At 49.5% G+C, this 26,803-nt stretch overlaps 13 protein-coding genes across 13 annotated transcripts; 4 read left to right on the top strand and 9 right to left on the bottom strand.

Annotated features, from left to right (window-relative positions):
• Nucleotides 1-502: 502 nt before the first annotated feature.
• N7471_004281 (uncharacterized protein) lies at nucleotides 503-2,717 on the bottom strand (the record flags this gene model as incomplete). Its single annotated transcript, XM_057277000.1, has 3 exons — nucleotides 503-889; nucleotides 958-2,607; nucleotides 2,658-2,717. The coding sequence occupies 3 exons, from the start codon at nucleotides 2,715-2,717 to the stop codon at nucleotides 503-505; spliced, it is 2,097 nt and encodes a 698-aa protein (XP_057136610.1).
• Nucleotides 2,718-3,331: 614 nt separating this feature from the next.
• On the bottom strand, nucleotides 3,332-4,230 carry N7471_004280 (EI24 domain-containing protein; the record flags this gene model as incomplete). Its single annotated transcript, XM_057276999.1, has 3 exons — nucleotides 3,332-3,506; nucleotides 3,556-4,133; nucleotides 4,180-4,230. 3 exons carry the CDS (start codon nucleotides 4,228-4,230, stop codon nucleotides 3,332-3,334), a joined length of 804 nt encoding a protein of 267 aa, XP_057136609.1.
• Nucleotides 4,231-4,614: 384 nt separating this feature from the next.
• N7471_004279 (haloacid dehalogenase, type II) lies at nucleotides 4,615-5,382 on the bottom strand (the record flags this gene model as incomplete). Its single annotated transcript, XM_057276998.1, has 2 exons — nucleotides 4,615-5,168; nucleotides 5,217-5,382. 2 exons carry the CDS (start codon nucleotides 5,380-5,382, stop codon nucleotides 4,615-4,617), a joined length of 720 nt encoding a protein of 239 aa, XP_057136608.1.
• A 161-nt stretch (nucleotides 5,383-5,543) lies between these two features.
• On the top strand, nucleotides 5,544-6,424 carry N7471_004278 (HNH endonuclease; the record flags this gene model as incomplete). Its single annotated transcript, XM_057276997.1, has 2 exons — nucleotides 5,544-5,735; nucleotides 5,846-6,424. 2 exons carry the CDS (start codon nucleotides 5,544-5,546, stop codon nucleotides 6,422-6,424), a joined length of 771 nt encoding a protein of 256 aa, XP_057136607.1.
• A 383-nt stretch (nucleotides 6,425-6,807) lies between these two features.
• Nucleotides 6,808-8,983, bottom strand: N7471_004277 (uncharacterized protein; the record flags this gene model as incomplete). The annotated part of the gene is made up of 3 exons (XM_057276996.1): nucleotides 6,808-8,023; nucleotides 8,085-8,668; nucleotides 8,774-8,983. The coding sequence occupies 3 exons, from the start codon at nucleotides 8,981-8,983 to the stop codon at nucleotides 6,808-6,810; spliced, it is 2,010 nt and encodes a 669-aa protein (XP_057136606.1).
• An 837-nt stretch (nucleotides 8,984-9,820) lies between these two features.
• On the bottom strand, nucleotides 9,821-12,368 carry N7471_004276 (neutral/alkaline ceramidase; the record flags this gene model as incomplete). Its single annotated transcript, XM_057276995.1, has 2 exons — nucleotides 11,964-12,368; nucleotides 9,821-11,903 (listed from the first exon to the last, which is right to left on the bottom strand). Exons 1-2 carry the CDS (start codon nucleotides 12,173-12,175, stop codon nucleotides 9,821-9,823), a joined length of 2,295 nt encoding a protein of 764 aa, XP_057136605.1. The 5' UTR covers nucleotides 12,176-12,368.
• A 641-nt stretch (nucleotides 12,369-13,009) lies between these two features.
• N7471_004275 (pre-mRNA-splicing factor SPF27 family protein) lies at nucleotides 13,010-13,849 on the top strand. The gene is made up of 2 exons (XM_057276994.1): nucleotides 13,010-13,065; nucleotides 13,126-13,849. The coding sequence occupies exons 1-2, from the start codon at nucleotides 13,029-13,031 to the stop codon at nucleotides 13,737-13,739; spliced, it is 651 nt and encodes a 216-aa protein (XP_057136604.1). The 5' UTR covers nucleotides 13,010-13,028; the 3' UTR covers nucleotides 13,740-13,849.
• A 535-nt stretch (nucleotides 13,850-14,384) lies between these two features.
• Nucleotides 14,385-15,913, bottom strand: N7471_004274 (putative 3-beta hydroxysteroid dehydrogenase/isomerase family protein; the record flags this gene model as incomplete). The annotated part of the gene is made up of 2 exons (XM_057276993.1): nucleotides 14,385-15,619; nucleotides 15,685-15,913. 2 exons carry the CDS (start codon nucleotides 15,911-15,913, stop codon nucleotides 14,385-14,387), a joined length of 1,464 nt encoding a protein of 487 aa, XP_057136603.1.
• Nucleotides 15,914-17,431: 1,518 nt separating this feature from the next.
• N7471_004273 (MFS transporter) lies at nucleotides 17,432-19,265 on the top strand (the record flags this gene model as incomplete). Its single annotated transcript, XM_057276992.1, has 4 exons — nucleotides 17,432-17,763; nucleotides 17,823-18,199; nucleotides 18,260-18,536; nucleotides 18,599-19,265. The coding sequence occupies 4 exons, from the start codon at nucleotides 17,432-17,434 to the stop codon at nucleotides 19,263-19,265; spliced, it is 1,653 nt and encodes a 550-aa protein (XP_057136602.1).
• Nucleotides 19,266-19,508: 243 nt separating this feature from the next.
• Nucleotides 19,509-20,061, bottom strand: N7471_004272 (nuclear telomere cap complex subunit Ten1; the record flags this gene model as incomplete). Its single annotated transcript, XM_057276991.1, has 2 exons — nucleotides 19,509-19,887; nucleotides 19,976-20,061. 2 exons carry the CDS (start codon nucleotides 20,059-20,061, stop codon nucleotides 19,509-19,511), a joined length of 465 nt encoding a protein of 154 aa, XP_057136601.1.
• A 468-nt stretch (nucleotides 20,062-20,529) lies between these two features.
• N7471_004271 (ESCRT-III subunit protein SNF7) lies at nucleotides 20,530-21,460 on the top strand (the record flags this gene model as incomplete). Its single annotated transcript, XM_057276990.1, has 4 exons — nucleotides 20,530-20,704; nucleotides 20,800-21,004; nucleotides 21,108-21,316; nucleotides 21,381-21,460. 4 exons carry the CDS (start codon nucleotides 20,530-20,532, stop codon nucleotides 21,458-21,460), a joined length of 669 nt encoding a protein of 222 aa, XP_057136600.1.
• Nucleotides 21,461-22,338: 878 nt separating this feature from the next.
• Nucleotides 22,339-24,314, bottom strand: N7471_004270 (chromatin structure-remodeling complex subunit RSC7; the record flags this gene model as incomplete). The annotated part of the gene is made up of 3 exons (XM_057276989.1): nucleotides 22,339-22,951; nucleotides 23,012-24,152; nucleotides 24,266-24,314. The coding sequence occupies 3 exons, from the start codon at nucleotides 24,312-24,314 to the stop codon at nucleotides 22,339-22,341; spliced, it is 1,803 nt and encodes a 600-aa protein (XP_057136599.1).
• Nucleotides 24,315-25,916: 1,602 nt separating this feature from the next.
• On the bottom strand, nucleotides 25,917-26,399 carry N7471_004269 (uncharacterized protein; the record flags this gene model as incomplete). The annotated part of the gene is made up of 2 exons (XM_057276988.1): nucleotides 25,917-26,066; nucleotides 26,163-26,399. The coding sequence occupies 2 exons, from the start codon at nucleotides 26,397-26,399 to the stop codon at nucleotides 25,917-25,919; spliced, it is 387 nt and encodes a 128-aa protein (XP_057136598.1).
• Between the last annotated feature and the right edge of the window lie 404 nt (nucleotides 26,400-26,803).

Genomic DNA, 26,803 nt, shown 5'->3' with positions numbered 1-26,803 from the left:
TTTCCTTTTTCTCTCGACATGGTTGACTTGCATACAGGGTCTGGGCGTTGTTGCATCCCTATGTACTAGGGACCGGAAGAAAAGCATACAATCAATGTAATTAGGGAGAGTGCTGCTGTTGCAGCGCATGTGTAAATGTTCAAAAATATCATGGCCATTCGGCCACATTGACATTGATTTATTTTCTATAAAACAAGAAGAGTCGGCCGCTCATGCGGCCCCTGTTGACGACATAGGATTTTAACATGCTGTGACCATACCCGCCGCTTTTTTGGACTCGTGCGAAACTGCCGAAGTCGAATTCTAAATACCCAGCTGTCTCGAGATGACAGACGCTAAATTTTAGATATACCAAACCCGAGTCCTTTGATTTATTCATATTTCAATGATGAAAGATATAATATCCATTCGTGATCGAACGCGCCAGAACCCCTGGCCTTCTCATCCAAAAGTAATTAATACACACGAATGTTGAGATAACATCAAGAAGATGCTGAAAACGCTACAACTGATTCAGAACACCACCAGCTTCCGCAAACTTCTGCTGATATTCCTTCAAACTCGCCCACTGGCTCAATTCTTCTTGATCCCGCTCATAATCACTCAGATAGCTCATAGCGCGGCCGTTCATCTGCGGACTGATGCCGTCGGCAGGACTGGCTGCATCACCCATGGGAGAATGGCATTCCAGCCGGACAAGCGTCTCGATGAATGCGTGCAGGTAAGACTCCGCCTCTGCGGCGGTGAGGATGTGGAGGCCTGACGGCGCGGTCGTTGGTGATGGTGATGGTGCGGCAGCGGTTGTGGGGTTTGGTATTTCGGTGTTGGGTTGATTTGGTCGGTGGGAGACGCTGAGGAGGGTGGATGCTACTTGGCGGATTTTATTGGTCTGTAAACAGGGTCCTTTTGTTAGTTTGATATATGATAGATAGTGATATTTTAAGTAAGGGAACGTACAATGCTTGCGCCATTTGGCTCCATGTTCACTTCGTTCACCGTTCGTACTAGCACGAAGAGATCTTTGATGACCAGTTTGCGCTCTTCGGCCATCATGCGGCCAATATGGTCTGTTTGTGCATGAGGTTGAGCTTCGGTGTTGGCTTCTGACGGGGCTGTACCAGTGGGAGTCGCACTCGCACTCGGTACCGGATTGGGCCTTCCTTCGATTTTGATATGTGGCGTGGAGCTGCCCGGGGTCGTGAATTTAGGCGACTTTCCGTACTTTGAAAACGTCTCGAAAAGGCTCCAGTACTTCTCGACCAGATAGGACCGGGTGCATAACTGACTAGCATAGATATTGGCTTTCTGGATCTCATACTGTATAGCACGTCGTTCTTGGTGGATATGATCGTTCGAGTAGCTGAAGAATGTGTCATCTCCGCCAAGACCGGACAAATCCGCCGGGGATATGTGTTTCGGATGGTGGAGAGACAACTCAGCAGGAACATTGATTAGTGCAGATTTTGCTTGCTTGAGACAGTCCCAAATGGAGTTGCGCTGGTGCTCCCAATCAAAGATTTGACCGCTGCCAAACGCTATTTCCCAAGCTAGCAGGGCGGTATATGAGCTGTAGACGCGGACATTTGCGTTGAATCCGACTAGCTGTGAAACTCGGTCGGATGGCTGCGGTTCAACGTGTGTTGAGAATAAAAATTCATCGTCGATCTCCAGCGGGAGTGGTGGATAACGGTGCGTTGGTGTCTCTGGAGGAACATGAACCTTGATATCTGAAGAGCCCATCTGGTGTAATGTCTGATATCCGACTAAGGTGACATAGAACAGACGCCGGCCGAGCTCTTGAGTGATGAGGTCGACGCCTTGGCTTTCCGTGAAATTATGTGTTGGTGAATCCTGCACCATTACTGAGGCCGGTGATAGTGGGCTGAGGGGTCCTAATGCCGAGGACGGGCGGTTGGTGGTGGTCGGAGACCGGCATAAATCATACACTTGGAGCATGGCTCGGCATTCCGACAGGTACACACGGCATCGGCGCATATTGTAAATATACCCGGCACATACAGCGAGAAAATAGCTGATCGCTGCATCGTAGACTGTGGCGTTGCGATCAAGATATCCGGTCCCGCGGGCTTGAATCGCAACGTCAAGGCACCGCTTTACTAGAGCTATAGAATTGGGGAAAGCGGTGCGTTCGGCTTCAGTGTTGAGTCGGAGCTTAGGTCGTCGAGGGAAGGAAGCCACTAGCAGTCCAATCATTGACGCCAAAAGTGCCAAAAATGTGTGGTTGGTTACATCTTCCCGGCGTTCAAAGGCTGCTCGAAAAGAAGGCTCATGTGGAATTGGGACCAAAGGATGAATGTAAGTAAAAAAGTCATCGAGCAACATCTGCATTGTGTGCAAAGAACAAATCGATTCTACCGAAAGGGAGAACGATGCAGATTGAGGGTTGGTGAATGGCGTTGCTAAGGGAGTCGTCGCCGACGGATAGTCTGCCGGGCTTAGCGACGCTGTATCTTCAGGTTCCCGCTTCTGTTTCTTAAATGCCTCTGCATGGCGGTTAGGAGGCCCGCGGCGTCTGCTTGGTCTTTCATAGGTGCAGGGAATATCCAAGCTAGCGCACGACCGACAAGGTGGCCCACCGGTATCACACTTGCATGGAAATTAGTATCCCCCTGCAGATCATGACAAAAGAACCATACCTTCACTTTCCGAATACTGCAGGCATCGCAGGCCTTGCGCAGTCTTGTTTTAAGGTCCATCGATGAGCAAATTGCCGGGATGACCACGCCTCAAACTGTCAGGTCATGTTTAATCGGCCCAAAGACAGTCAAAACATGCAGACTCCAGGCTTGACTATGAACCGAAAGAATGCCGAAATTCGAATCCCGAAAGTCGGAATGAGCCAAGAACTTTAAAGCTGAAGCTCTGGAAGCTCTGGAAATCTCGGGGAAAGGTTCGAAGTCCGGGGGGTCACACTTCCGGATTTCTAAGCGGGTCAAACCTCCAGGGCTAGAGGGCTTGGGTAGTCTGGGGTACTTGACCTCTGCCACGGCAACTATCAAAAAGGTACTTATGATGTTTTGCTCTCAAGGGATGATTCTGATGATTATAATGTAAATACATTACGCAAAAGAAAAAAACACGTCTCGGACGGTGGTGCAGTCACGTGCCGCTCGTAATCCAACAAGCTGACCTTTTTTTTACAATATTAATCAGGCAGAGGGAATTACGACTGGATTTAACATGAATCATTGGACTGTGATCGGATCCTCTCTAGTGGCACAGACCAAGGATGAATCAGGGACCAGAAATGGAAAATTAGATGCATTTCGCAGGAAGCTCGGTCACCCGAAAGAGATATATCATTCACAGTTCATGGCATAATATCGTCACGGTATTCCTCACCAAGTCGACTGGACTGCTGGTTAATAGCTCGGCGCTTGCGTTCGATATCCGTCACCCAAAGTGCCGACCCAGCAGCCGTGGTCATCAAAAATAGCATAGAGAAAGGAGGAATCAGTTGAAGGATCAGAGCCACCGTCCCAAAGCTAGAGTGTGTTAGATCTCATATCGATAGAGGAAAGGAACATGACTTACGTAGTGTACTGCAGCTGACGTCGACTAATACTTTCCTTTCTCTGCTGCTTGGACATGTCCAGCAGGTGGAAGTAACGCCAGTGATGGAAGGGACCGGCACGATAGCCAGTTAAAATTAGGAACATAGGAGTACCGGCCACCGGAATGAATATAAGCGGAAGTAGAATGATAAACTCCGCGATCTGCCGCAACGAAAATGGAGAATACAAGGCATTGGTGGTCGGCGTGCCTAGACGCTTGGCCGGGTTGCCGGGCTCGGGATAAATGACCCGCGAGGTGGTAACAAGCTCCTCTTGACCCTCATTCACCAACACTGCATCGAATATATCCACTAAAGTCTCATCGACAAAGAATGCCTCGAAGAGCGCGGCAACAATCGCAGCTCCTTCACCAAGCACCAGAAATGCACCGCTCACCCATGCTGAGTTGCCCTGGAAGATGGCAAGGAAGGCAACCTGGGGCAGGTAGGTGAAAAAGAAGAGGATGAAGTATATGAAGGATGAGAGGAGGACGATGGGGAGAAGGCGGGCCTTGAAGAGAGGCCATAGGAACCGATTCGACGCAAAATAGTAGATACCCTATGGAGGTTAGTGCTGAAGCATTGGAAACTCCAAAATAACATACCCGAAGAGGATACAGCCAAGCAGCTCGGCTGGGATCCAGGAGTCGCGGCATGGCTTGCAGCTTGACAGGTTCAAAGAATCCCTGCTAACGGTAATGGACGAGTTCGAAAGCAGGCAGCACCTTATCGATAAGATCTCACGTGATCAAGGGATATCAGTCAGGATGACTAAGCCGGTACTATTTCACCAAGAAATTTTTCGCTGAGCGCCCTTTTCCTTTTCTTCTTCACATAAACTGAATTCCTCCCTATTCACTCTGAACTTTTGTTACAATCACTGTTCTGGAGGGGAAATGGGAGGAAAGACCAAATCTGCTGGCTTACCCCAAACTCTTCTACTCAAGTGTGGAGCGTTTGGAAATATATTCAGCTGTACATTCCTTTTCAAGACTCTTGGTGTTTGGAGCCTTTCGAAGTTCATTGTTAGATGCCCTAGCTTAAAGCCGATGGCTATGAATCTCCTTCACAATATGCTCCAGACTGTGTACAATGACCGTTGGCTGTAGATCTGGAACTGCCGCATCCTTCCATCCTGCACCAACGCGGTCAACCCATATAGCTTGCATACCTGTAGCGCGCGCCCCGACGATGTCGAAAGGGTTGCCGCTAATCAGCCAAAGTTTGCTCATCTGCGATGGGTCTTGGCCTGTTTGCTTCGCTAGGTGCTCGTAGCTTGCCTTCGATGGCTTATATTGCTGGACTTCGTCTACGGTGATGATTTCTTTGAAGACGCTCGCGTGCGGCGAAAGGTCCCTGGACCGCAACACCGAGTTGGATACCATAGTTTTCGTCCCGTTGGAGAATATGACAGCTTGGATAGTTGGGTCTGTTGCTATGCGGCTCAAAGCTGGCTTCACGTCAGAAAACGTAGAGAGACTGTCGTAAGCTTGCATCAAGTGTTCGATGTTGTCGTCGCTCAGCTGCTCGTCGTTGTCCGCCAGCGCGTGCAGTAGGGAGTTACGTGTGATGGCCGAGAAGTCTTCATAGCGGCCTTTTGATCGTCAATAATTTGAGCGCCAAGCTTTGAAGTGTTGCTTGCCCATGCTGTTCAGTCTCCATGTGTACTCCAGCTGATACCGCCTCCAGAGCACGGAGATCGACTGCGCCTTGGCATTGTCACAGTGTTTCTCTAGTTGTTTGACGATCGATTGAGTTGAGAGTAATGTGCCATATAGGTCAAAAGCGACAACTGTCTTGGCTGTCATGATGTTTCATAAGTCCCGAGGTCAAAAGGTAACTAAGTTTAAAGTCTCGAAGAATGTGGGCTGAAGAATGATGTCAATCTTCCGAGGGGCAAAACAAACTTGCCCAACATCCCCTTCGGACCAAGCTGTATGGTCAAGGCTTTTCTCCTAATCAAGTCTCAATGACTTCCAATGAGAACTATGCCGTGTTTCGCGAATGTTTGTCCAATGCCATCGTGGCCCGCTCGGAGGAAAAACCGAAGCCAACGCGACGGAAGCCAAAAGGCAAGCGCACCGAGCGCAAAGACGTAACAACAGCGACAACAGTCTCGACCGGGAGAGCAGACCCGGAAGAGCTCGCCGAATTTGTTGATGTACATGCACCCAGCCAGTCCAACACAGCGCAAAACAACCAGCCCTCAGGCCCAACAAAACCTGCACACCATAGCCAACAACTAACAAAACCAAAAGCTAACAAACCCAGTTCCTCGCCTCAGAAACCTTCACCACCTTCCCAACCTCCCTCCAAACCCTAAACTACGCAGCCATCCAACACGATCCAACCCTATCAACCCTCTACGTCCCCCCAGACACCGACACTCCTCTCCCACGCGCCACGCTCGAAACCCTATTCTCCCCAATCCCAGTTAGCGTAACCGACTCGCTACTCGTCTACGGCATAATCCCCGACGCAGCCGACCTGCTAGATTTCCTCGCGCCCGTGTTGGTAGAGTACACATCGAGCGTGACGACTGGCCCGCCGGCGTGGGCGAACACGCGCGCAGACGCGTGCGAGATCTGCGAGCGCGACTGGATCCCGCTCTCGTATCACCATTTGATTCCGCGCGGGGTGCATGCGAGGGTTGTTAAGAAGGGGTGGCATGATGAGTGGATGTTGAATAGTGTTGCGTGGCTTTGTCGCGCTTGTCATAGTTTTGTGCACCGCATGGCGAGCAATGAGGAGCTCGCTAGGGAGTGGTTTACTGTTGAGAGGATTTGTGAGAGGGAAGATGTGCGGGACTGGGCTATGTGGGTTGGGAGGGTTAGATGGAAGGCGAGGTAGAGGTAGTTGAGACCTGTGTGGTCACAGTATTCGATTGTTGGTTTGCTTGAGACCTGAGGGCATCATGGAAATGATAACACACAGCCGATCTGATCTATATGGCTTTCAATTGGCAATGATCTTTGAGGTTTGTGTTGGATATACAATAGCAAAAGCCAAGGTATGTACATATTTACATCGCTAAGGGACCATGGTGCTTTATGGCTCAGCCTGGATATAGCTTCCTAGTATTAACTTGTAGTTATGAGTAAGGAACATTTCAACATAGATAGTTAGAAAAAACAGAGAAAATAGTCTGTGAAAAAGAAAAGAAAAAAACACACGAAAGTAAGCCTCCCTACATAATTAAAGAGAAAAGAGTCAATTTCCTCCTAATCTTACAGCTAGTTCCGAGTAACAATGGCAGTAACAGTCTCAGTAATGCGATCTGTCACCGTCTTGATCTCGGTCTCGGTCTGGGTCTCAGTGATCGTGATAAAGCCAGACGGCGTAATCGGATTCACAGTAAGTATGCCTTGACCTGGTTTGGAGGTCGTGGTAGGGATGTTGGCATCCATGGTATATGTTGGAGCTGCTGCATGTGTAGTTTCCGCTCCTCGGGTAGCAGTTGACCCATCTAAGGTCACGCGAACTATTTGTGTGGAAGTGACGTGGGCTGTCACAACAGGAGGAGTCTCATGTGGAGCAGTCTCACTTAGGGACGGCAACAATGGAGCAGATGGCGATGTTTTTGAGTAAACGGTCACTGGAACAACACTTGTTGAAGTGACACGGACTGTCACTATAGAAGCAATCTCACTTGAGGATGGTAACAACGAAGACACAGAAGAAGGTAACGATGTAGTCGGGTAAACGGTCAAAAGAACAACACTCGTGGAAGTGACGTGAGCTGTCACCACAGGAGCAATCTCACTTGAGGATGGCAACAACGAAGACACAGAAGGTAACGATGGTGTTATCGGGCTGACAGTCACAGGAACAATTGACGTTGTGGTATCTATAGGCGCTGCATTCACACCCGAAGCGCTCCCAGTTGAGGACGGCAAGACCGAAGATGAAGAAGCAGGTGATGATGATGATGATGTTGGGTAAACAGTCACACGAACGACAGACGTTGCAGTGGAATGGATAGTCACAAACTTCAAAGATGTAGTTGTTGGTTCAACAGATGATTGTACTGTTGACTTCGCTGACGACACTGATGAGTTGTTGACACTGGGTGTGTGATGGATGACGCTTGTCGAGAAGGGAGTTGGTGCTCCTTTGGTCACATATACGATCACAGGCTCGGTTACGGTCACCACAGGCTTGGATCCTGACGTGGGAAGCTGTAGTGGTGTAGATTGTGCCTGCGTAGCCTTCGCTGGCTGGATGGGATTGGAGGTTGGGATCGCCAGTGTGGACGTGGAAGAATTACTGCTGCTTGCTCCTCCTGGAGGTACAATAGCTCCAACAGCTGGGCTGCTACTTGTGGGCACTGTAGGCACCGGTTCTGTCGCTGGCTGTATGGTCGTAGAGGTCAAGATTGCTGGTGTGGCTTTGGTAGCTTCGATGCTGGTTGCTCCACCTAGAAGCGTAGCCGATGAAGATTGGGCTGGACTTGGTATCACCAAGGAATCGAGTGAGGATGTTGAGCCTGGAGTATAGACAGGTAATGAACTAGTTATGGGCGATGAGCGCAGCAGTCCCGGGTTTGTGGATGAGGATATGAACCGCCGAGTCGTAGTGGACGCATGGAAGGTGGTGGTTGGCTCTTGAGTTGTAGTTGGGTTTGGAGTTGTAGTTGGCTCTTGAGTTGTAGTTGGAGTTGTAGTTGTAGTTGGGTCTGGAGTTGTAGTTGGCTCTTGAGTTGTAGTTGTAGTTGGCTCTTGAGTTGTAGTTGGGTTTGGAGTTGTAGTTGGCTCTTGAGTTGTAGTTGGAGTTGTAGTTGTAGTTGGGTCTGGAGTTGTAGTTGGCTCTTGAGTTGTAGTTGGGTTTGGAGTTGTAGTTGGCTCTTGAGTTGTAGTTGGAGTTGCAGTTGTAGTTGGGTCTGGAGTTGTAGTTGGCTCTTGAGTTGTAGTTGGGTTTGGAGTTGTAGTTGTAGTTGGCTCTTGAGTTGTAGTTGGGTTTGGAGTTGTAGTTGTAGTTGGCTCTTGAGTTGTAGTTGGGTTTGGAGTTGTAGTTGGCTCTTGAGTTGTAGTTGGAGTTGTAGTTGTAGTTGGGTCTGGAGTTGTAGTTGGGTCTTGAGTTGTAGTTGGCTTCTGACTGGTGGTTGTCTCGTGAGTTATGCTTGATGCATGGGATGTAGTTGGCTTTTGAATGATGGTTAGCTTAGGGGTTGACTTAATAGTTTAGAAAAGGGTCAGGTACTATTGGCTCCTCGTACGTAAACGGTTTCTGGGTAGGCGCTGGCACAGGCGTGATTTCGGTGATACCGCCAGCTTCACGCCGTTCGATATCCCGCAAGGGGAAAGAAGTCGGCTTAGGTGCCTCCAATGACTGAGACAGCCAGCGAGAGATCGGACCAGCCGAAGCCATCCATGGCAAAAGAAGGAACAAAAAGAACTGATAGCAAAGCATCCTGATTTAGAAACGAGAGTGTTGGAAGTGATCGCCGGGGCACGACTTCGACAAAGTGGGACAGTAAAGAAAAATGGGTGCTCGGTCAGAGATATACTAGAGCACCTGGATCAGATAGAAACAATCACACCTATAAAAAAAGCATGGCCAAAGAAAATATTATGAAATTAATGGAAATGCATACAAGGCTTAGGAGGCGTCTTGATGGCTTGCAAATGAAAGAATGGCTGGATCACTAGGGACCACAAAAACGAAGGGAAACAAAAGAATGAGGCAAGATGAAGCAACCTGAGACTTTAACAGGAAAGAGATTTTTCTTTCAATTCCCTCACCATCGAGGGTCCTGGCTGGTATATCTGCACTTGGGGGTTTCATCAGGGGCCGAGTTGGGCTTAGGGCTTCCTGTCAGCCGCCCATTGTTCCTTGGAAGTGAACAAGTCCGAAATAATCCACTACTATTAGCCCCAGAGGGAACCGCCATTGCAAGGGGCTCTTTGTGGGACGGAATTAATGCTAGAAATAGATCGCGCGACAAAGAGACGTTGCAGTAGGCGCCCAGCTCTGGCCGATGGCGCGTGGTGATTGGCCGGCTACAGATGCAGGACCACTTTATTATTATGTTGAGGATTTTACATGTTGACATATGGACCGAGTAGACTTGTAGACCGAGAGTGTCTGGCTAATTCGTTTGCTACGAGTACGGGCGCGTAAGTGAAGATATAATTACTGTGGCCTAGTTACTCCCCAAGGCTGTACACTTCGGCAATTAGATCGTTTGACACCCTTCATTCAACTTGCCACTCCACACACCACTATGTATATTATAAATGAGTCAGACTATGAAGTCTTCACTGTGAAAGCCCCACTAATGCCCTCGAAAGGCGATATTTGGCCAAAGGGGTTCTTTGAGTCTCCGTAATAATGCATCCGATAGGTCCCAGCCTGCAGGGGGGACGTAGTGTCAAGACTATAATACTCATTCTCAATATCCCATTCAATTGTCACCTCACTATAGCCAAGAATCTCATTGGTCCGCTTCCACTTGAAGACCAAATTCCAGTCGCGGTCATTGCGCACGAACTCCCATGCACCAGAATCGTTTTTTCTTTCAACCGCAGCGTAGGTTGATTCGAGGTGCAGATTGTTGCGGGGATTGGCGCCCACGAAGGTCGTCTTCACAACATCTCCGGGGCCATAGGGTCCAGACCCCGGGTTTGAAGTCACATCTCCAAAGTGCTTGCCAATGGGCGCTCCATCATACACAACCCCCGCAATGAAGCTCAATGAACGGTTGGTGTTGATTGGTGGGTTGGGGCCGGGTTGGATGGCTGGAAGTTTGGCAACTTCTGAGGAGCTTCCCAAATAGGGCAGGTAAGTGAGGGTCAGATTGACATAGGCTGCCAGTGTGTTGGGGCCGTAGAGTGTGGACGCGCCCTCGTAGCGCTGAGCGCCGTACTCTTCCTCTGTTGTCACGTAGTGAGCGTAACTGTTTGATGGGGCTCCTAGTACCACTAGAGGATCGGAAACAGAAAGGTGGTCCTTTGCTCCTTTCGCAATAGCCTCCTTCCAGCGTCGCCCAGACATCGTGGTAGCTTCGCTGGTGGAGATAACGAGGAACAGCTGACCCACGCGCAAGACCTGGATGTCAACAATATCCGCGGCCCATGCATAAGGCTCAGTGAGAGTGCCGATATCCAATAGCACGTTCTTGGGGCTTTGGCACTGCTGCTGCGCCTTGCTGGGCTGGTGGATAACTGCACGCGCAACTTGCCACAGGGGGTTGCGTCCAGCTGGACCAGTAGCATTTTGGGTAAAGTCAAAGGCACCAGGTCCGTCTGTAGTTCCAGCAGCAAAGGAGTACCCCATAGCCGCAGGACAAGTCGTCAGAGTACTAGAGTTGAATGGCGATGGGAAAGTGTAGCCATTCATGTCTTGGTACACATGGAAAGATTTCACCGCTGAACCTCCAGTAATTTTGATAGGGGTGGTGTTCATCCCTTCGTAAAGCTTCTTTGCTGCTGAGTACTGGCGGCGCCCAATCTCGAAGCAGCTCTTCGCTCCGTTGTCGTTCTCGCGGAAGAAAGGACCCCGACCATGGCAATCCTCGTTTTTGCCACCACAAGTGCTATCTTCATATCGACACATCTTTCCAGAGCCATCTTCGCACCAAGCCCCAAGGATATTAGGGGATGTGTCCCCGACACTCGCCTGAGAGAATCCAATAACGGCATCGTCCGTGAACCTCGCATCGCCGTGGACGCTGCGCTCAAAGAGGTAAGCTGCGACACCTTTGTTATCGCCACTAACCAGAGTGTTGTTGTTGTACATAGATGTGCCATGAACAGGGAACCATGTTAGGACAGCCGCTGTTTTGTTGTCGGATTCGCGATCAAACCGAATGAGCGAGAGCGATTTTTCAACATTGGCAGAATACCGCGCCCGTTCTTCCTCTGGATTATGCTCGTATGAAAAAGGACTGCGATTTATATTGGTGTCTTGCAAGTCGATGGATCCAAAAGAGAGCCGACCCGGCGCCAAGTTCTCATGGGCACGGATGATTGATAGAACAGTGCCGTCGACAATGGCTTGATAGCTTTGCTTGTTGAAGCCTAATGCCGGGATCTGAGGCAGTAAGTAGTTCATCCACGCTCCTGGCCCGGAGTGCGAATGCGTCCCCGTCATTGCGACGTTGTGTTCGCCGTACCGTGCATACTTCCCACCGAGGGCAGTGAGACCCTCCAGGACACCATGTCGCACGGCCGTGTCACCTGCAAGTGTATCGAGCACCAGGTACACAAAAGTATCATCGGGCTTATTTGGGTCTGCGAAGATGAAGGCGCGAGAATACAGTCTCTGCTTTAGACCAGTGCCTAGTTGGTCCAAACTGGCATAGCCAGCGAGAGTCAGCTCCACAACGGGCCTAGTAATCATATTAGCCAATTTAGTACATTGATATGTCAAAATGCAAGCATAAACATACCCAGTTACGTCTGCCTTGCCCGCTCCGACCAAAAAGATATCATCAGCTGGCGCCGCGTTCGCTCTGCTTTTCCACTGGTTGAAGTTTGAACTAAAACTAGGCAAAGGCGATTGTGACTGGCTATCGAGCTTGAATAATGCAATCAGCTGGAAAAACACCAGCACCGCAAGAGTCACCCCAGCAAAGGTAACGCCCATGCGAAAATTAGCCATTATTGAGAGGGTTTGCCAATATATCACAAGTAATATAGAGTTATGACATCCGTAGAAAAGACGCTGAGTAACTGTAGCCCTTGAAAAGTCGAAATCCCCCAGGGAGTTAAGGGTTCTTATACAAGTGCACTAGTGGGGGATACAGTGGGAAGACGAACGAGCTACATGCAAGTCCAGAAGATCATTGCCCAAGTACCCCAAAGCCTGGGAAAGAAGCTGACCATTAGTGTACATGAAGTACTTAGTAGGTGACATTCGTCTAAGCGATGTACAGGGGTTGGGATCATCATCCATTGAATTCCGCACACCAAAAGGGAATAGACTTTCGCTGCACTCCCCCCGCACGGTGGAATGATATGTGCTCCAGGGGTCGTGTGCCAGCCCACTGCACATGTGAAGACTAAATTGCCTCGATCTTTAGCCAGTCGGTGAGCTGGAACTTGGCTTACCACTCAGGTACCTCGCGAAAAAAAAGAATCCAAACTGGATAGGATCATCGTTGCAGTCGGGAGAGCATCCTAAGAGGGAATGCCATTCGCCCAAGCAATTCCCCGGACTCCCAAACCCTGGTTTTTGCTGCAGCAACATATACAACATATCCCATGACTCGAATTCAGCTGTGACCGCATTAACATTAGATATATTACTCGCCTACAAATTAGGTACACGGTTCACCTTGTTTGTTTCAGCCTCGGTTCATATAAAAGTCGAGGTCACGTGGCTGTTGTTAACTGAGTCAGCGTCTCTCGAGGGTCGCCGCCTTCCTCACCGCCTTCATGTAGCAATGGTTCTGAGATTAATCTACTCCGTACTGGTCTTGGTCTTCACCTCCATACAAGAACATCACTCCAAAATGCCGTTAATCAACGAATCTCATGACTCGCTGCCATGTATGTACCCCAGAGTGTACAAGAGACGTGCATTTAGAACCCAATCACTAACCTTCTAAGATATCGACGCGGCGCCCACTACGTCCGCGCAAGCGCGAGCGCAGCAGCTCATCAACGCAGAGTTATCCCCGGAGCACACCTCTACAATGCACCCCTGGATTCCGGAAGTGCCAGAACCCAAATTTTCTCAATTCATGCAACAAGAACTCTCGCGCAAAGCACAAGGAGCACCTCTCACGGGTGGAATCGATCTATCCCGTTACGAAGCACCTGAGGCCCCGACTCGCGCATCAGACACCGAGACGCCTGACCTAGACGCATGGCGCCAGGCTTTGCAGAAGGCATATGCGTCAAGCTCGCACCTGTCCAAGCGCCACGAGAACCTGGCTCTGCTGGAAGAGCATGGCAAGAACGCTTGGCTGATTGGCAATTCACAGCTTGAGGAGATACTCGGTTCCCTTGAGAAGGAGTTGGCAGAGACGAAGGAGGCGTCTGAGGAGGTGAACAAGCAGAGAAAAATTACACAGGAGGCGAGCCAGGGTGAGCTAGTCAGTCTGGAGGAGACGTGGAAGAATCGTCTTGGGGGGATTCTTGATGTTGAGGTGGCATCTGAGCGTTTGCGCATACAGCGTCTTGACCATATGCGTCAAGTGGCTCAGCAGCAGGCTCGCTAAGGGAGAACTTTCGTCTTGTTTGTGTACTATCTTTCTGAGAAATGAAAGCTTGTCATGTTAGCGACCTTCTGCTGGCTGAGGGATTCATGTCCTTGATCGCGCAGTCTCTTGGTGGAACGCTTGCATGATGGAGTGCCATATGTGCGACTTGAGAGTTACCATGCCCTTTTTCCTTCGTCCATGAACACTTTGGAAAGTGGCCTATGTGTGTTGCTCTTGCTTTTGCACCGAGGACTTCTGCTCGCCCACACGGCTTATCAACACTGGGCTCTCAGTGTGTTTCGGCAGAGTCCCGAGGTCAGTGGGGGTTTATCAATCCCCATACCAGCTCTAACAAAAGCCTTTGCGTCCAAATGAAGATTAAGGAGGAATGAAACCTTGATATGGCCGGGTACTGCTGGTCGGCTCCGGCTATTCCAACCTTGGAAGTTGCAGAAGATTCAATGGGTGATATCTCCTACCAGAGCCCTTCCAAGGTTCTCTCCAAATATGATTCCATTTCACGCCACACCGTGTTTCAATTTAGTACTAAACTCCTAAATTCAAGTACAGATTGAATTGCACGCCAAATAATGCTCATAAAAAAATAACCCGGTGCCTGCTCTTCTGCTCAGATCAAGTAGATCGGTCAAACTCAAATCCTCCTCACAAAACCCTCGGCACAACCACAGCAACACCATCTTCCGAAACCTTCACAGGGCCCAACTTCATCTTCTTCCCCATGACCTCAACCCCCTCCCTCTCAGCCTTCGTATTCCAATCCACAAGCCGCCGGCACAGACCATCGAGAGTATTCAGAGGCGGGCTATACCCTAACCCACCCATCTCAGGCGCCAGCTTCGCGCGCGAATCATCAGCAAACACATGAACATTGATAATGGAAAACAGCGACGGCTGAAGTTGCCCAATATCCCCCGACAACCTCGGTAGAAACCAAGACAGATATCTATACTGCAAGAAAGTATACATCTCAACAAAATACGCCATCACCAACAACGGCAAGGGCTGCACATCTGGAAACGAAAGCGGCGTTTTGGACAAGGTCGTGAGTAACGTGTACAAATCATCAAATGCAATCGCCGGGTTGGGGTCGCTAACGGTAAACGCCTGGCCACCTGTATTCGGGAGCTTCGAGCCAGGCTCGCTCTGCTGGATCAAACGCTGTTCGTACAAGAGGTGCGCAATCGAGACGTTTTCAGCGTGCACGAAACTCTGCAGGATCGGGCGAGCCCAGGTCGGACTGCCTCCGTTGCGGAGGTAAAGGCCCGTGATGACATTGTTGGCTTGGCCGCCTGTGCCATAGACTCCGTTTATAGGGCGGATGCAGCCGGTGCGGAAGTTTTTTGCTGGATTATCTGCTGCGCGAACGAGGCGCTCTGCTTCGGTTTTGGTTACGGCGTAGTTACCGAAGAATTGGTCGTGGGATTCGGGCAGTTTGGTGCTATCGCTGATCACTTGGACTACGCGCTTGGGCTGCGTCGCCCATGGCGCGATCCAGAAGGTTGGCTGGTGCAGAGCGATGGAACCTGAGGATGTCGAGATGAAGGCTGTGGTACCGGCGGCTCTTGCGGCGTTTAGCACGTTCCGTGTGCCGTCAATGTTGACTTTGCTGCTGAGTGGTAGGAAGCTCTTGAGTCGGTCCTGGGGTCGGATTATGGCTGCGGTGTGGTAGACTGTTAGCGCGAGGTTGGTTACATTGGCAGCCCATGGCTCTTCAAATGCTGTTGTTACTGCGAGAGCGTCGGTGATGTTGGTTTTGATCCAGCCCACGCCTTGGTTGAGGACGTTCTGCTCTGGGGAGATTAGGTCTAGAATGCGAATGGCTTTGGGGTCTTCGCCCCGTGCGAGAAGATGCGAGACTATCCAAGCACCAACTAGACCTATTGTTTGGAGAGTCAAGAGAGTCAGTGGATGGAGTTGAAGAGCGACTTGTATCTATACTTACCAGTTCCGCCTACGATCACATATCGTCGAGATTGCTTTGGTGGCAGGCTCTTAGTCACATCGATGGGGGTTTCCAGGCTCTTTTTATAGGCTGCTTTGATTTCTTCTATTGTCCAGCGATGAGGTGATAGTTTCTGTGCCTCCTCGGGGACCACTTTCATAGCAGAGTTAACACGCCACATATAGAGAGCAGCCAGTCCAGCCAGGCCGGCTGTTATAAGCGACGTCATGATAGCTGGACAGTTACAGAATACTTTTTCCAAGGTTGCAGTCCCACAGAGGGTTTTAAAGAAAGTTTGCCATTTGCCATAGGGCTGTTTGAAGGTCTAGATTTAAATCAACCTGTTTCAGATAGGATATTGAAACATGGCGATCTGATCAGATCCATTTCGGCAGGTCGCTTAGACCTTAGTTCGCTTCGGCTATGTTAACAAGCGGCCTGAGACCCTTTATAGCCAGTGAGAGCGCCTCATTTGGAGCAAAGTACCGTGGAATTGTCAAACCCATTCATGGTCCCCGTTTGTCACTGAGACAAGAGCTTTTAGTAAACCATCTGTGTTTACCTAGGTAGAAGTAGGCTATATAACCGAGGAATGTCTATATTGTATCTATGGATATGATATTAAACGAATTATGCCTTTCCCCGGAAATTCCTTCAGTTATATAGATCAAATATGAAACTACATACATACTAGTACTGTACAACTCGGAATCGGAACCTCTTCCGCAAATTTTACATGCAAGTAGTGGTGATCGAAATAGAAGTTTCTTATTATTTTCTTATTTCCAACCGGCTTTTTCCTGGTTCCAGGTTCGAACCCACTTTCATCTGGACGTCCCAAAATTGATATCTACTCCGTACTTCCTATTCCAAGCTTAAGTATACATCCATGGATGTAATTTAACTCATGCCAATATGAGAAATACAACACACTCTACAATAATGTATATTATTGCACAGCTCTCACGGGCAGTATTCGGCAAACCGGCACACTACAGCCCAGGCTAGAACCCACATGGTGCACTCCTTCGGGCCTAATATGCCGTGTGGAGACAAATTGGGTCGGAACACACACGTTGTGTCTTATGGAGATATCACGCCATGGCGGACCTCTTTGCCCATGGGGAAATCCCATGCTAAGGGTTTGTAGGATACAGAGCAAGTATAGGGGGATATAAGGGGAATCTAATATTCCGATGCCCTATATATACAATGTACTCTCTACAGAGTAGGAAAAGAAACTATTCTCTGTTTTTGTTCGGGGCTACAGATCATCTTCTCGGCACAGCACAACTTCTGCAAGCCGTGCAAGCCCTGCAAGCCCAGCTCCTTCTCTTCGAATATGCTTATCATTGACTTTCGGCCCCACACTCGAAAAATTCCGAGTTTCAAGTGATTTTGATGATAAATGCCTTCGATTTCTATCTTCTGTTATAATCTGTGTCAGTTTGGAGGGCTTGTGGTTGATACTTAAAGCAACCTCGGCTTCGGGATTTCGGCCTACATTTGCAGCTTTTCCACTATATCTCAATAAAGAAATAGAGAACGACACACTCTACTACTACTACAGCCTTATCGAGGCTGAAATTGGAAAACAGAGGGACCCATTACTCCTATTTCCCCTACTTTCTTCACTACAACCCCCTAATATTGGAGTAATTGCTTGTTTGATCTCGGGTACACACCTAAACAAGCTCCCCGAACACCATTTCACTTGTTTGAAGGCCATCCATCCAAGCTTCCGGGCATGGCAGCTCAACAGTCCAATTCAGAGGGTCAAGATAAATGGCCCGGAAACACCGAGAGAATGTCCCAGGACACAGACTCTATCGAGTCCATTTCCACGGTAGACACACAGACCGACCGCGATGCGCTAGGGAAAACATTGACAGCTCGTGCCTCACGAACCTCGCACATGTCACTGTCGGAGCGTGTAACGACAATCGTAACTAATGCTACTGCCGACCCCGACTATGAGGTCGACTGGGATGGCGACGATGACCCCGAGAACCCCAAGAACTGGAATTTCAAGTATAAGTCCATGGGAATTGTGTTTCTATCATGGAACACTCTCATCGTGTGAGTTTATATCTCGAAAGTTTTGAAGCACGAGGTTCTCTAGCTAACAAATTCGGAAGCGTGTTATATTCGACTTCTTATACATCAGGCATTACATTAATGGCCGAGGAATTTGGCCAATCCAGGACTATCGTTACCCTTGGCTTGACCTTCTATCTGTTTGGTCTTGCCATCGGGTCCATGTTCATGGCCCCGTTGAGCGAGGTCTACGGACGGAAACCCGTCTGTGTAATTTGTCTAGCTGTGTTCACGGTCTTGATCATCCCCTGCGCGCTTGCAAAGTCTGTCACGGCACTGATCATCGTTCGCTTTATCGCTGCTTTCTTCGGCAGTGTTATGATCTCTACCGCACCCGGTATGGTGGCTGATTTGGTGGACGATGAGCACCGTGCTCTAGCGATCTCTGTTTGGAGTATTGGGCCACTCAATGGACCAGGTTTGTTTTTCGCCTATTATTTCCCCCCGACACAACGAGCTCGTTTCTAACAGGATATAGTCATCGGTCCTGTTATAGGAGGCTTCGTCACTGAATATCTTGGCTGGCGCTGGATGTGCTGGATCGCGCTCATGCTCTCCGCTGTTGCTTTGGTCTTTGCTATCCTGCTCAAGGAAACCTACGCACCAACCATTCTCCAAAAGAAAGCAGCTAAACTCCGTAAGGAGAGCGGCGAGTCCCGCTGGTGGAGTCGTTACGACCAAAAGGCGAGCCTTCCCGAGGTCCTCAAGCTGAATCTCAGCCGGCCATTTATAATGGCAGTTACCGAGCCAATCTGGTAAGTTTCTTCGACTTATACAAACCACAGCAACACACAAAACATGAAACTAACACCCTCAGCATCTTCTGGAACATCTACATCGCAATTATCTACGGCATCCTGTACCTCTGCTTCGTAGCCTACCCAATTGTCTTCCGAGACATCCGCGGATGGGAACTGGGTGTGTCCGGGCTCGCCTTCCTAGGCATCGGGATCGGCGTCCTCCTCACAATTGCCTGCGAACCCTTAATCCGGCGGCTAATTAACAGCCATGCCAAAGACCCCGACACCGGAAAACCACACCCAGAAGCAATGGTCTCGTTCGTCTGCATCTGTGCAGCGATGATCCCAGTCGGCGAGCTTTGGTTCGCATGGACCTGCTCCCCAGCCTCGATCCACTGGATCGTGCCCCTGCTCGCGGGTATCCCGTTCGGCGCGGGAAACACTGGCGTCTTCATCTATGCATCCAACTACCTGACTCACAGCTACGGCATGTATGCTGCCTCTGCTTTGGCGGGCAACTCGGTTATTCGGAGCATCCTCGGTGGTGTTCTGCCTCTTGCTGGCTCTTCTATGTATGCCAGTCTGGGGCCGAATTGGGCGGGCACTCTCCTGGGGGTGTTGGAAGTTGCGATTGTGCCGATTCCGTTTGTGTTTTATAAATATGGGCACAAGATTCGTATGAAGAGTCCCCTCATTCTGCGCATGCAGGAGGAGAAGATGAAGTTGGAGGAGAAAGCGGGCTAGGAGGCAGCTTCAGCTTCAACAGGCGCACCGGTCAGATGAGAAGAAGGCGGAAGAGGCGGTTTAGGGTTGCTTTTTGAGGATTCTTTTGTCTAGTGTTTTGATTTACGTCTTGATACCCCTGGCCTTGTATCTGAGGTGCTCAAAAATTGATTATATAGCAGAATATCTAATGCAGAGACGCTCCATTAATGCGTTATTGGTTTTGAGTACCATGTAATCTTTTAAACCACTACAGATGTCTTCTCAGTGGGTGAGCTGTATCATCCGCTCGACATGCTGAGAATTGCAAAGGATTCGCTCATACTCCCCGATGGCAATAGCTCCCGTTGGAAAGACCATGATCGCCTCGACATACACCGGACGAGGGGGGACCGTAGAAAGCCTCTGACTCGGCCGATTCGCGTCGTCGGGAGTCGAAGAGAATGACGATGTTGGCGGCACCGGCTCCGACTCTCTGATATAGCCCACGACATTCAGCCATGTTCCCACACGCAATTCATCGGCGGTCAGATCCTCAAGGAGGGCATTGATGTCGACAGAGACAGAGCTTGGAGCTATCTTGCTGCGTGGATAGTTGTGTTCCAGTATCAAATGGCCGGTGGTGATGGTATAATGAGTCACACTATGTGTACACAAGAGCATATATCATCGTTAGTATTGGAAAGCCTCGACTTTATACTATTTTGTTCTCTACTCTAGGCCTGACGCACCAGCCAAGAAAGCGGATCTTCGAGTCCGCCTGTAGAGATGAGAGGTCGGAGAGGAACACGCGAGTCGAGGGGCGCGGCCCATTCATCTCTGCGCTAGTTGAAGAAGATGCTCAACATTGTAAAAGTATGAAGATTAAAAGAAAAGAATTAGAGGCAGTCCTAAAGGTCACAAACACAACGGTCTTGTTGGCGCACGTGACTGGCCTTACCGTGTATGTCATACAGCGAGGGGAAAGTCGGGCTCCCCTCCACTTTGCATTCATCCAGAAATTATTCTTGGAAGCGCTCTCGACGGGTCGTGTGCTCCAAATCTCCTGGTCATTCGGAGCTTATTTTTCGCCCTTTTCTTCCTTCGCCTCTCTGCTCACTGGCGTTGCCTGGAGCCTATCGCTCCACCTGACTTGCAGCAAAGAAAACAACCAATCTACTCTTCTCTCCTCACTCACTCCCGATTTTCGGCCGCTGGTCTCCTTTGGACATATTACTTGGCCACCGGGGTTTATCCTGCTTATTTTCTCCCTTCAGTTTTCAGTTACACAGACACCGATATCACCATGTGGTCTTGGTTTGGCGGGGCCGCCGCTCAGAAGCGGAAGGATGCGCCCAAGAACGCTATCCTACAGTTGCGCGAGCAGCTGGATATGCTGCAGAAGCGCGAGAGACATCTCGAGACCCAGATCTCAGAACAGGAGGCTATGGCGCGAAAGAACGTCAACACAGATAAGAATGGTATGGTTGCGAATCTTGCAGATTGTTGCTGGACATTTATTTGAGAGTTGCGGTTGGTGGCTAACTATCGCTTCTTCTACTATTGTGTTGAATAGCCGCCAAAAACGCACTCCGACGGAAAAAGGTCCACGAGAAGAATCTCGAGCAGACAACAGCTCAGATTATGCAACTTGAGCAGCAGATATACTCCATCGAAGCCGCGAATATCAACCACGAGACCTTGGCTGCTATGAAGCAGGCCGGCGCCGCTATGAAGCAAATCCATGGTGGAATGAAGCTCGAGGATGTCGACAAGACGATGTACGTTGCTGCCGGGTTCACAGATTCCCTTATCCCTTATCTATCATATTGCCCTGTCGTGGCTCTTGTTATATCATGTTACAGCCATACTGATAACTCGCAGGGAGGAACTCCAAGACCAGCATGCGCTCAGCGCCGAGATCGGAAGCGTCATTACCAGTTTCCCTATCGGCGAACAGCCGGACGAGGAAGAGCTCGATGCCGAATTGGAAGGTCTGGAGCAGGAAGCTATGGATGCGAAGATGCTCCACACCGGGACCGTACCGGTGGGCAGTCAACTGGACCGGTTACCAGCTGCGGGGAATACAGATCGTAAGTGGGAACAGAATCCTATATGCACATATCACATATCGTTCACTAACCGACTTGTCTATAGTCAAACACCCCGCCAAGGCACAAGAGGAAGACGACGAAGAAGCCGAGCTGGCAAAGTTGCGCGCGGAAATGGCCATGTGACAGTCTCTTACTTCCTACCACGCGACCAATGCAGCCTCATTTCCGTTGAAATCTTACCCTTTTGCTCTTCGTTGTTCTTTGTCTTACCCTCGCATACATGACCCAGCCGTTTTATCAAGCAAGCCTTTTCCTCCTTTTGGTTCCCGGTGCGTTAGCACCCGGAACCCTTCTTTATTATCTCTATCTCTCTTGTTGTTTCTCTAGCATCTCCTCCATATGATCCGACACTACCTAGGTCTCTCCGAGCTCTCACGTCGATCTGCCTTCGTCTTGTCTTCTGTCACATTTTCTATCTGGCTGTTCCACTCCTCAACACCCTTTCTCTAGCCAACTCCCTCGATCTCTTGGGTTCGTATTTATTTTTGCTTTTTTTTTGAAATGGAGTTCTAGATCACCTCGATTTCTTCTTCTTTTATTTATTTGTGTAAGCTAAGTTATTAATTTTAAAATTTCTGCCTGGGGTATGCGTCCATAACTTATGTTGTAGGTCATCAGTATACTACGGCTAGAAGGTAAGAATGGGATAGAAGATATCTATAACGAAGGTCCTGAAAGGGCTAACATGCTAGCATAACGTTGTCATAGAAAAAAAAAGTCGGTTCATTATTATCGAAAAGTCCATCACTCGAAGCCAAGTGAAGTCATGTAGACCCAGCGTTCGAAGACCAAAAAAGAAAGAACCAGTTAATACATCATGGAGATAGGCAAATATCTATCCAAGGCATATGTCGAGAAAGCGAAAGCAGACTCGGAAGCAGAAAGAAAGAAAAAAACTCCAGCGGCTTTCGCCTGCCATGTCCAGCCACCCAGCCCATGCTAACCCATAAATTTCGCCGACGCGCAAGAATCCCAAGAAACAAAGAAATCAACTACAGGATTTACGGGTACCAGGCGTAGCTCTTGGTTGGCTGAGTACGCTCGCCATCCGTGGTCTCGGTGGTCCACTTGGACTTCCATTCAACCTCCTGTGCGGCAGCGTCAATAAGAGCTTCCTTGCACTCTGGCGGAAGCAACTCGAGGATCTCTGGAGTCATGAACTCGGGATGCTCGGGGTTGGCGACGCTGACCAGGCCGTTGGGGCCAATATCGTGCACATCACCGTCAGGGCCCGGGATGCCCATGTTTGAATATGACGGGGATTCATAGACAATGTCCTGGATGACGTAGCGGTCGTGGAGATGAGCGGGAACAGGGGAAAAGGTAGTGGCGGGGCTTTCGGTGGAGGTTTCGCCAGTGGTAGCCTCTTGCGATTCTTGGGTTTCGTGGGCGGTCTGATTTTCATGGCCGGAAGGAGAGCCTCCGTTGGAGAGGTTCAATGAGTTCATGTTCGTAGTCAACTCGGTCGGGGCGGACGCCGGAGCTGGGGACACCCGCTCCCAGCGGGCGTGGGTTGGCTGCATGATCTTCGGGTGCTGCATAATATTGGTGTGGACATCGTACACACCACCCAGATTCGAACGGCGCATTCCGGCGAGCTTTGAGTTAAAGTTGCTATACTATGCATTAGTCGACAGGTCGCAATGGGTTGCTCGATATCAAATATAGACTCACCTTGCAGCCCGGGCATGCTCGAGCATCCAGTTGTCATCAGTCACTGGCACACGGCGTTTCTTGGTATCAACTGGCTTTCCACCAACAAGCGGCACCGCGGGCGCATTTGTGTGATAAACACTGCTTGCGCCGTGCCAGGCGACGTACTGATTTCTGTTGTAAGTTTCTCCAGGTCCGGGCAATCTGTCTTCCGGAACGACTAGCTCGCCCTCCACATCGCCGCGCTCGCGAGCAGCAGCTTCGTCATAGTCGTCGGTGATCTTCTTGCCACCAACGATGATTTTTGCGCCAAACTCGCGGAACACTGATCGCGCGGTGACAACACCAATGGCTCGTCCCTTGTAAGAGTGGGGGATGAGATCGCGTTCAATCAAATCACGCTTAGCTTCATCATCAATGATAATCTTGTACAGCATCTTGTGCTTCTGGAAGAACAAGTATGAGTCACGGAAGCCAATGCAGCGGGCTGGTTCAGTCGACAACATGTAGAGGCGGTCTCCGCGACCAAGGATCTTGAAGGTACGGACTCGATACTCACGTCCGCCTTGTAGGTGGCCATTCTCGTCGACTTTAGTAGCGCCAATTGGGTCGGGCGGAATCGACACTTCGTCGTTGATTACATCCATCATGTTTCCTTCCTTGTCAACAGGCACCTGGGTGAGATGGGAGGGGCCGCGGTTGCGTGCCCAGCGTCCACCGCTAGCAGCAGGGCGACCGCGGCGTCTTTTGACTGGAGTAGTGACTCGAAGTGGTGGCTCGCCGTCGGCCGGATCCCATTCAGGCCGAGGGTTCTTGGGTGGGCGACCAATGCGACGCTTGCCGCGAGGCGGAAGTGATGGGCGGCCAGGTCCGTAGGAAGGTGTGTTATCTGTGTCGGCAAGAATTGAGTCTTCTGCGGGGGTTGCAACACTCAATTCTTCCTCTGGCTTTGGTGTGGCAGGTGTTTCGGGGGCCTGAATTTCTGCGTTTTCGGCTTCAGGTTCAGGTTCAAGTTCACGTTTAGATTCAGGTTCAGCCTCGAGTTCGACGTCAGGATCTTTCTCGGGGGAGTCTTCCAGTTCGGCTACGGGTGAGGAGGGTTGAGAGGAAGGGGCGTCGGCCATCTCCTCATCAGACCCATCTGGAATTGAAGGTACATTTTCTAAAGCTGGTTAGTCGCAAACGCGTCTAAGGGGAAGGTGAAATTCAATGCATAGTAGAAGGGACGGGTGCTTGTGGCAGGTGCGAGCCAATGTGGGGTTAGGATCAACTCACTTATCGACTTTGCAGCCGCCTGGGCGGCCGCCCTTAGCTTTCGTGGCATTTTGTCGATGGTTGGTCGATATGCTGGGGAGGCGCAAATGGGGAGGAATAGCTGTTTTGCGAAGGGCCGAAGTTTTTCCGGGAGCCCTACAAGCTGCAAACGCGGCAAACACTAAATGGTGCAAACAAGGCAAACACCGAATCGTCTTCTATGACGTCTGACGTCATATCCTCTTACTCCAACGGAGCATTTCGGGCTGGCCATTGATCGGCGAACATCCTGCTTCCTGGCTTTTCGATATTCGTTCTTTTCCAATTCTAGACCCCCAACCGCCGTTGCCGTCTCAAAATGCCCATATTATATCATAGGTTGCCCGCATAGGACATCATCTCGGGCTTTGTGTTACCCCCTAGTTGGCCAGTATGGGAGTGCGGGGATTCAATGCTCAAGATGAGTTCATCTATGGATCTACATGCTGACAGAGAACCCTGTAAAGACTCACCGGTCATGTAGTGCACCGTTCTCTCCCGAATCACATTGCCATTATTGGGTGTCAATTGCGTCCATCCAACAAAGAGACGACTGCATCGAAACACATAGGTTAATTGCTTGTGTAACCACTGACCTCATTATGTGCCTCTATTTGCAGTCAATCTCCAATGTCACATGTGAGAGATAGCTCCTGAGTCGAACCCCCTAGGAGGCTTGAGCAAACCATATCTCGGGTCAGTATCAAAGTCGCTTGGGACCAAGGAACACATTCCAATCACAGTAGCGAGTCACCACTTGGAGCAGGTTATTTATGGACAACATCTGAATTTGCTTTACTAGCTGCAAGTTCAAATGGCATATTAAAGGCCATGTCCCTTTTTTTTCCGGCCCAGCAACCGAGAAAACCCAAATGGTTAATATGAAAACGCCCCCCGGGAATATATCTGTTCTGATCAGGTATAATTTCTGCAGGCAGCTGGTAGCCTGAGAAAAATCATACCGAGTAGCTTTCAGAGGTGCTTACTTTGTTGTACGGAGTACAAGCCCGCAGATCATGTCCCAGTGCAGATGACCTACAAATTCAATCCAAACTCGGACTCGGTCTTGTGCATAACGGAAAATGCACATTGAAATCATGCAGGTCTCGGCTGTACATCGATGTAGGTTGTATACCACGAAGGTTGTCGATACCATAAATATTTGAGTATGAACCGCACGAACCCATGGTAAATGCAAATTAAATACGCACTTTATTATGCAAGTCCAGGGTACGAGGAAATCAGATATCATCCTTGAACCTACGTCCTGGATCTTTAGTTCCATAGCATATCATTCGTCACACTACATAAACCCAAGGGAGGTTGCGGAAGGTAAGCGTCGATCAGTCCTTTATCCCCCACCTATTCGAGGCCATGGATACTATACGCTGAGGGGCCAAAACGGAGATCGGCAATAGCTCTCCAGCGTCTCCTTTTTTTCTTCTACAATTATCTACAATTATTGTACAGTCACAGCAAGCTCACTGCTGTGGAACATACATCATTCACGCCCGGCCCGGGTCTTAGATCCGCCGAGCCACATGTTAGCGCAGAGGTTGGGACCTCACGACGCCCCGATGACGCATGTGGAGGCCTTGAAGCATCCCACTGCGACCACAGCATATCTCACATTTCACCTGGTATGCAGATGCAAGGGGAGCTGAGAGCTAGACCCGGGCCATATTGAAAGCTGAAAGGTTGCCACGATCTCACGATGTGTGTGGATCGGAACTCGATCTATGGGTTTCTCAGTCAATATTTCATTATTCCATGGAGAAGCATCCTAAGGGATTTTGCATTAATCAGTAGTGTGCAGAGAGACTAAAATGGATACAGCGTACTACCTCGAGTCATATATATGGGTACTACTAGTTCGAACATGGAAACCATCCGAATATAAGAAGCGGTCTATCGCTACATCGTATACTCCGATGTTGTCATCAGATGCAATAATAATGAGATACCCCGCTGTGAGAGTGGAGATAGAGATTCGGAGCGCGATAAGAGAGGGGGGAAAAAGGTAGCCAAAGAAGAAAAGGGCGCATGCTGAGAGGCGAATTCCTCTCAGCCTCTTTTGAAAAGGTATAGCCACATGTTCTTGGGAGCCTAATATCATTCGGACTATTGACCGTGACCTGAAAATGCAATAATCTTGTTTTTTTCACATTCTAGAAAGCGAAATCAGAAGGGAAATAAGGAAAATTAAGGACCAAAGCAAGAGGAAATAGATCCCTTCCGGGCAATTATCTTGATATCTAGGGCTATTGAACATTGTCACCCACTCATCTTAGGTCTCCACATGACGTTAAGTCTTTTAATATTTTCTTCATATTTTGTATTTCTGATTTCTAATAATTTCTCATTTCTCAGGGCATTCATTGTTTCCCCTCTTCAGGAATACATACAACATAGTACGGATTAGGAAATAAGGCGTAGATGACTCGGGATTAGAGAATACAAGAATGCGTCAATGACCTTTTTTTTTTATAGTTCCGGTCCTTTCCAGAACCTTTATCTTAT

The sequence above is a fragment of the Penicillium samsonianum genome (genome assembly GCF_028829775.1).
Source record: "Penicillium samsonianum strain IBT 33392 chromosome Unknown utg000003l_segment0_segment0, whole genome shotgun sequence".
In the NCBI taxonomy this organism is placed as follows: domain Eukaryota; kingdom Fungi; phylum Ascomycota; class Eurotiomycetes; order Eurotiales; family Aspergillaceae; genus Penicillium; species Penicillium samsonianum.
Note: the sequence above shows the minus strand (reverse complement) of the source record. Positions and strands in the feature narration are given on the sequence as shown.

What these genes read in the sequence shown, in the direction of transcription:
- N7471_004275 (XM_057276994.1), top strand. Translation starts at nt 13,029, where the DNA reads ATGCCGTTAATCAACGAATCTCATGACTCGCTGCCAT. An exon ending in ATCTCATGACTCGCTGCCAT is followed by an intron (nt 13,066 to 13,125) that starts GTATGTACCCCA and finishes TAACCTTCTAAG; the next exon opens with ATATCGACGCGGCGCCCACT.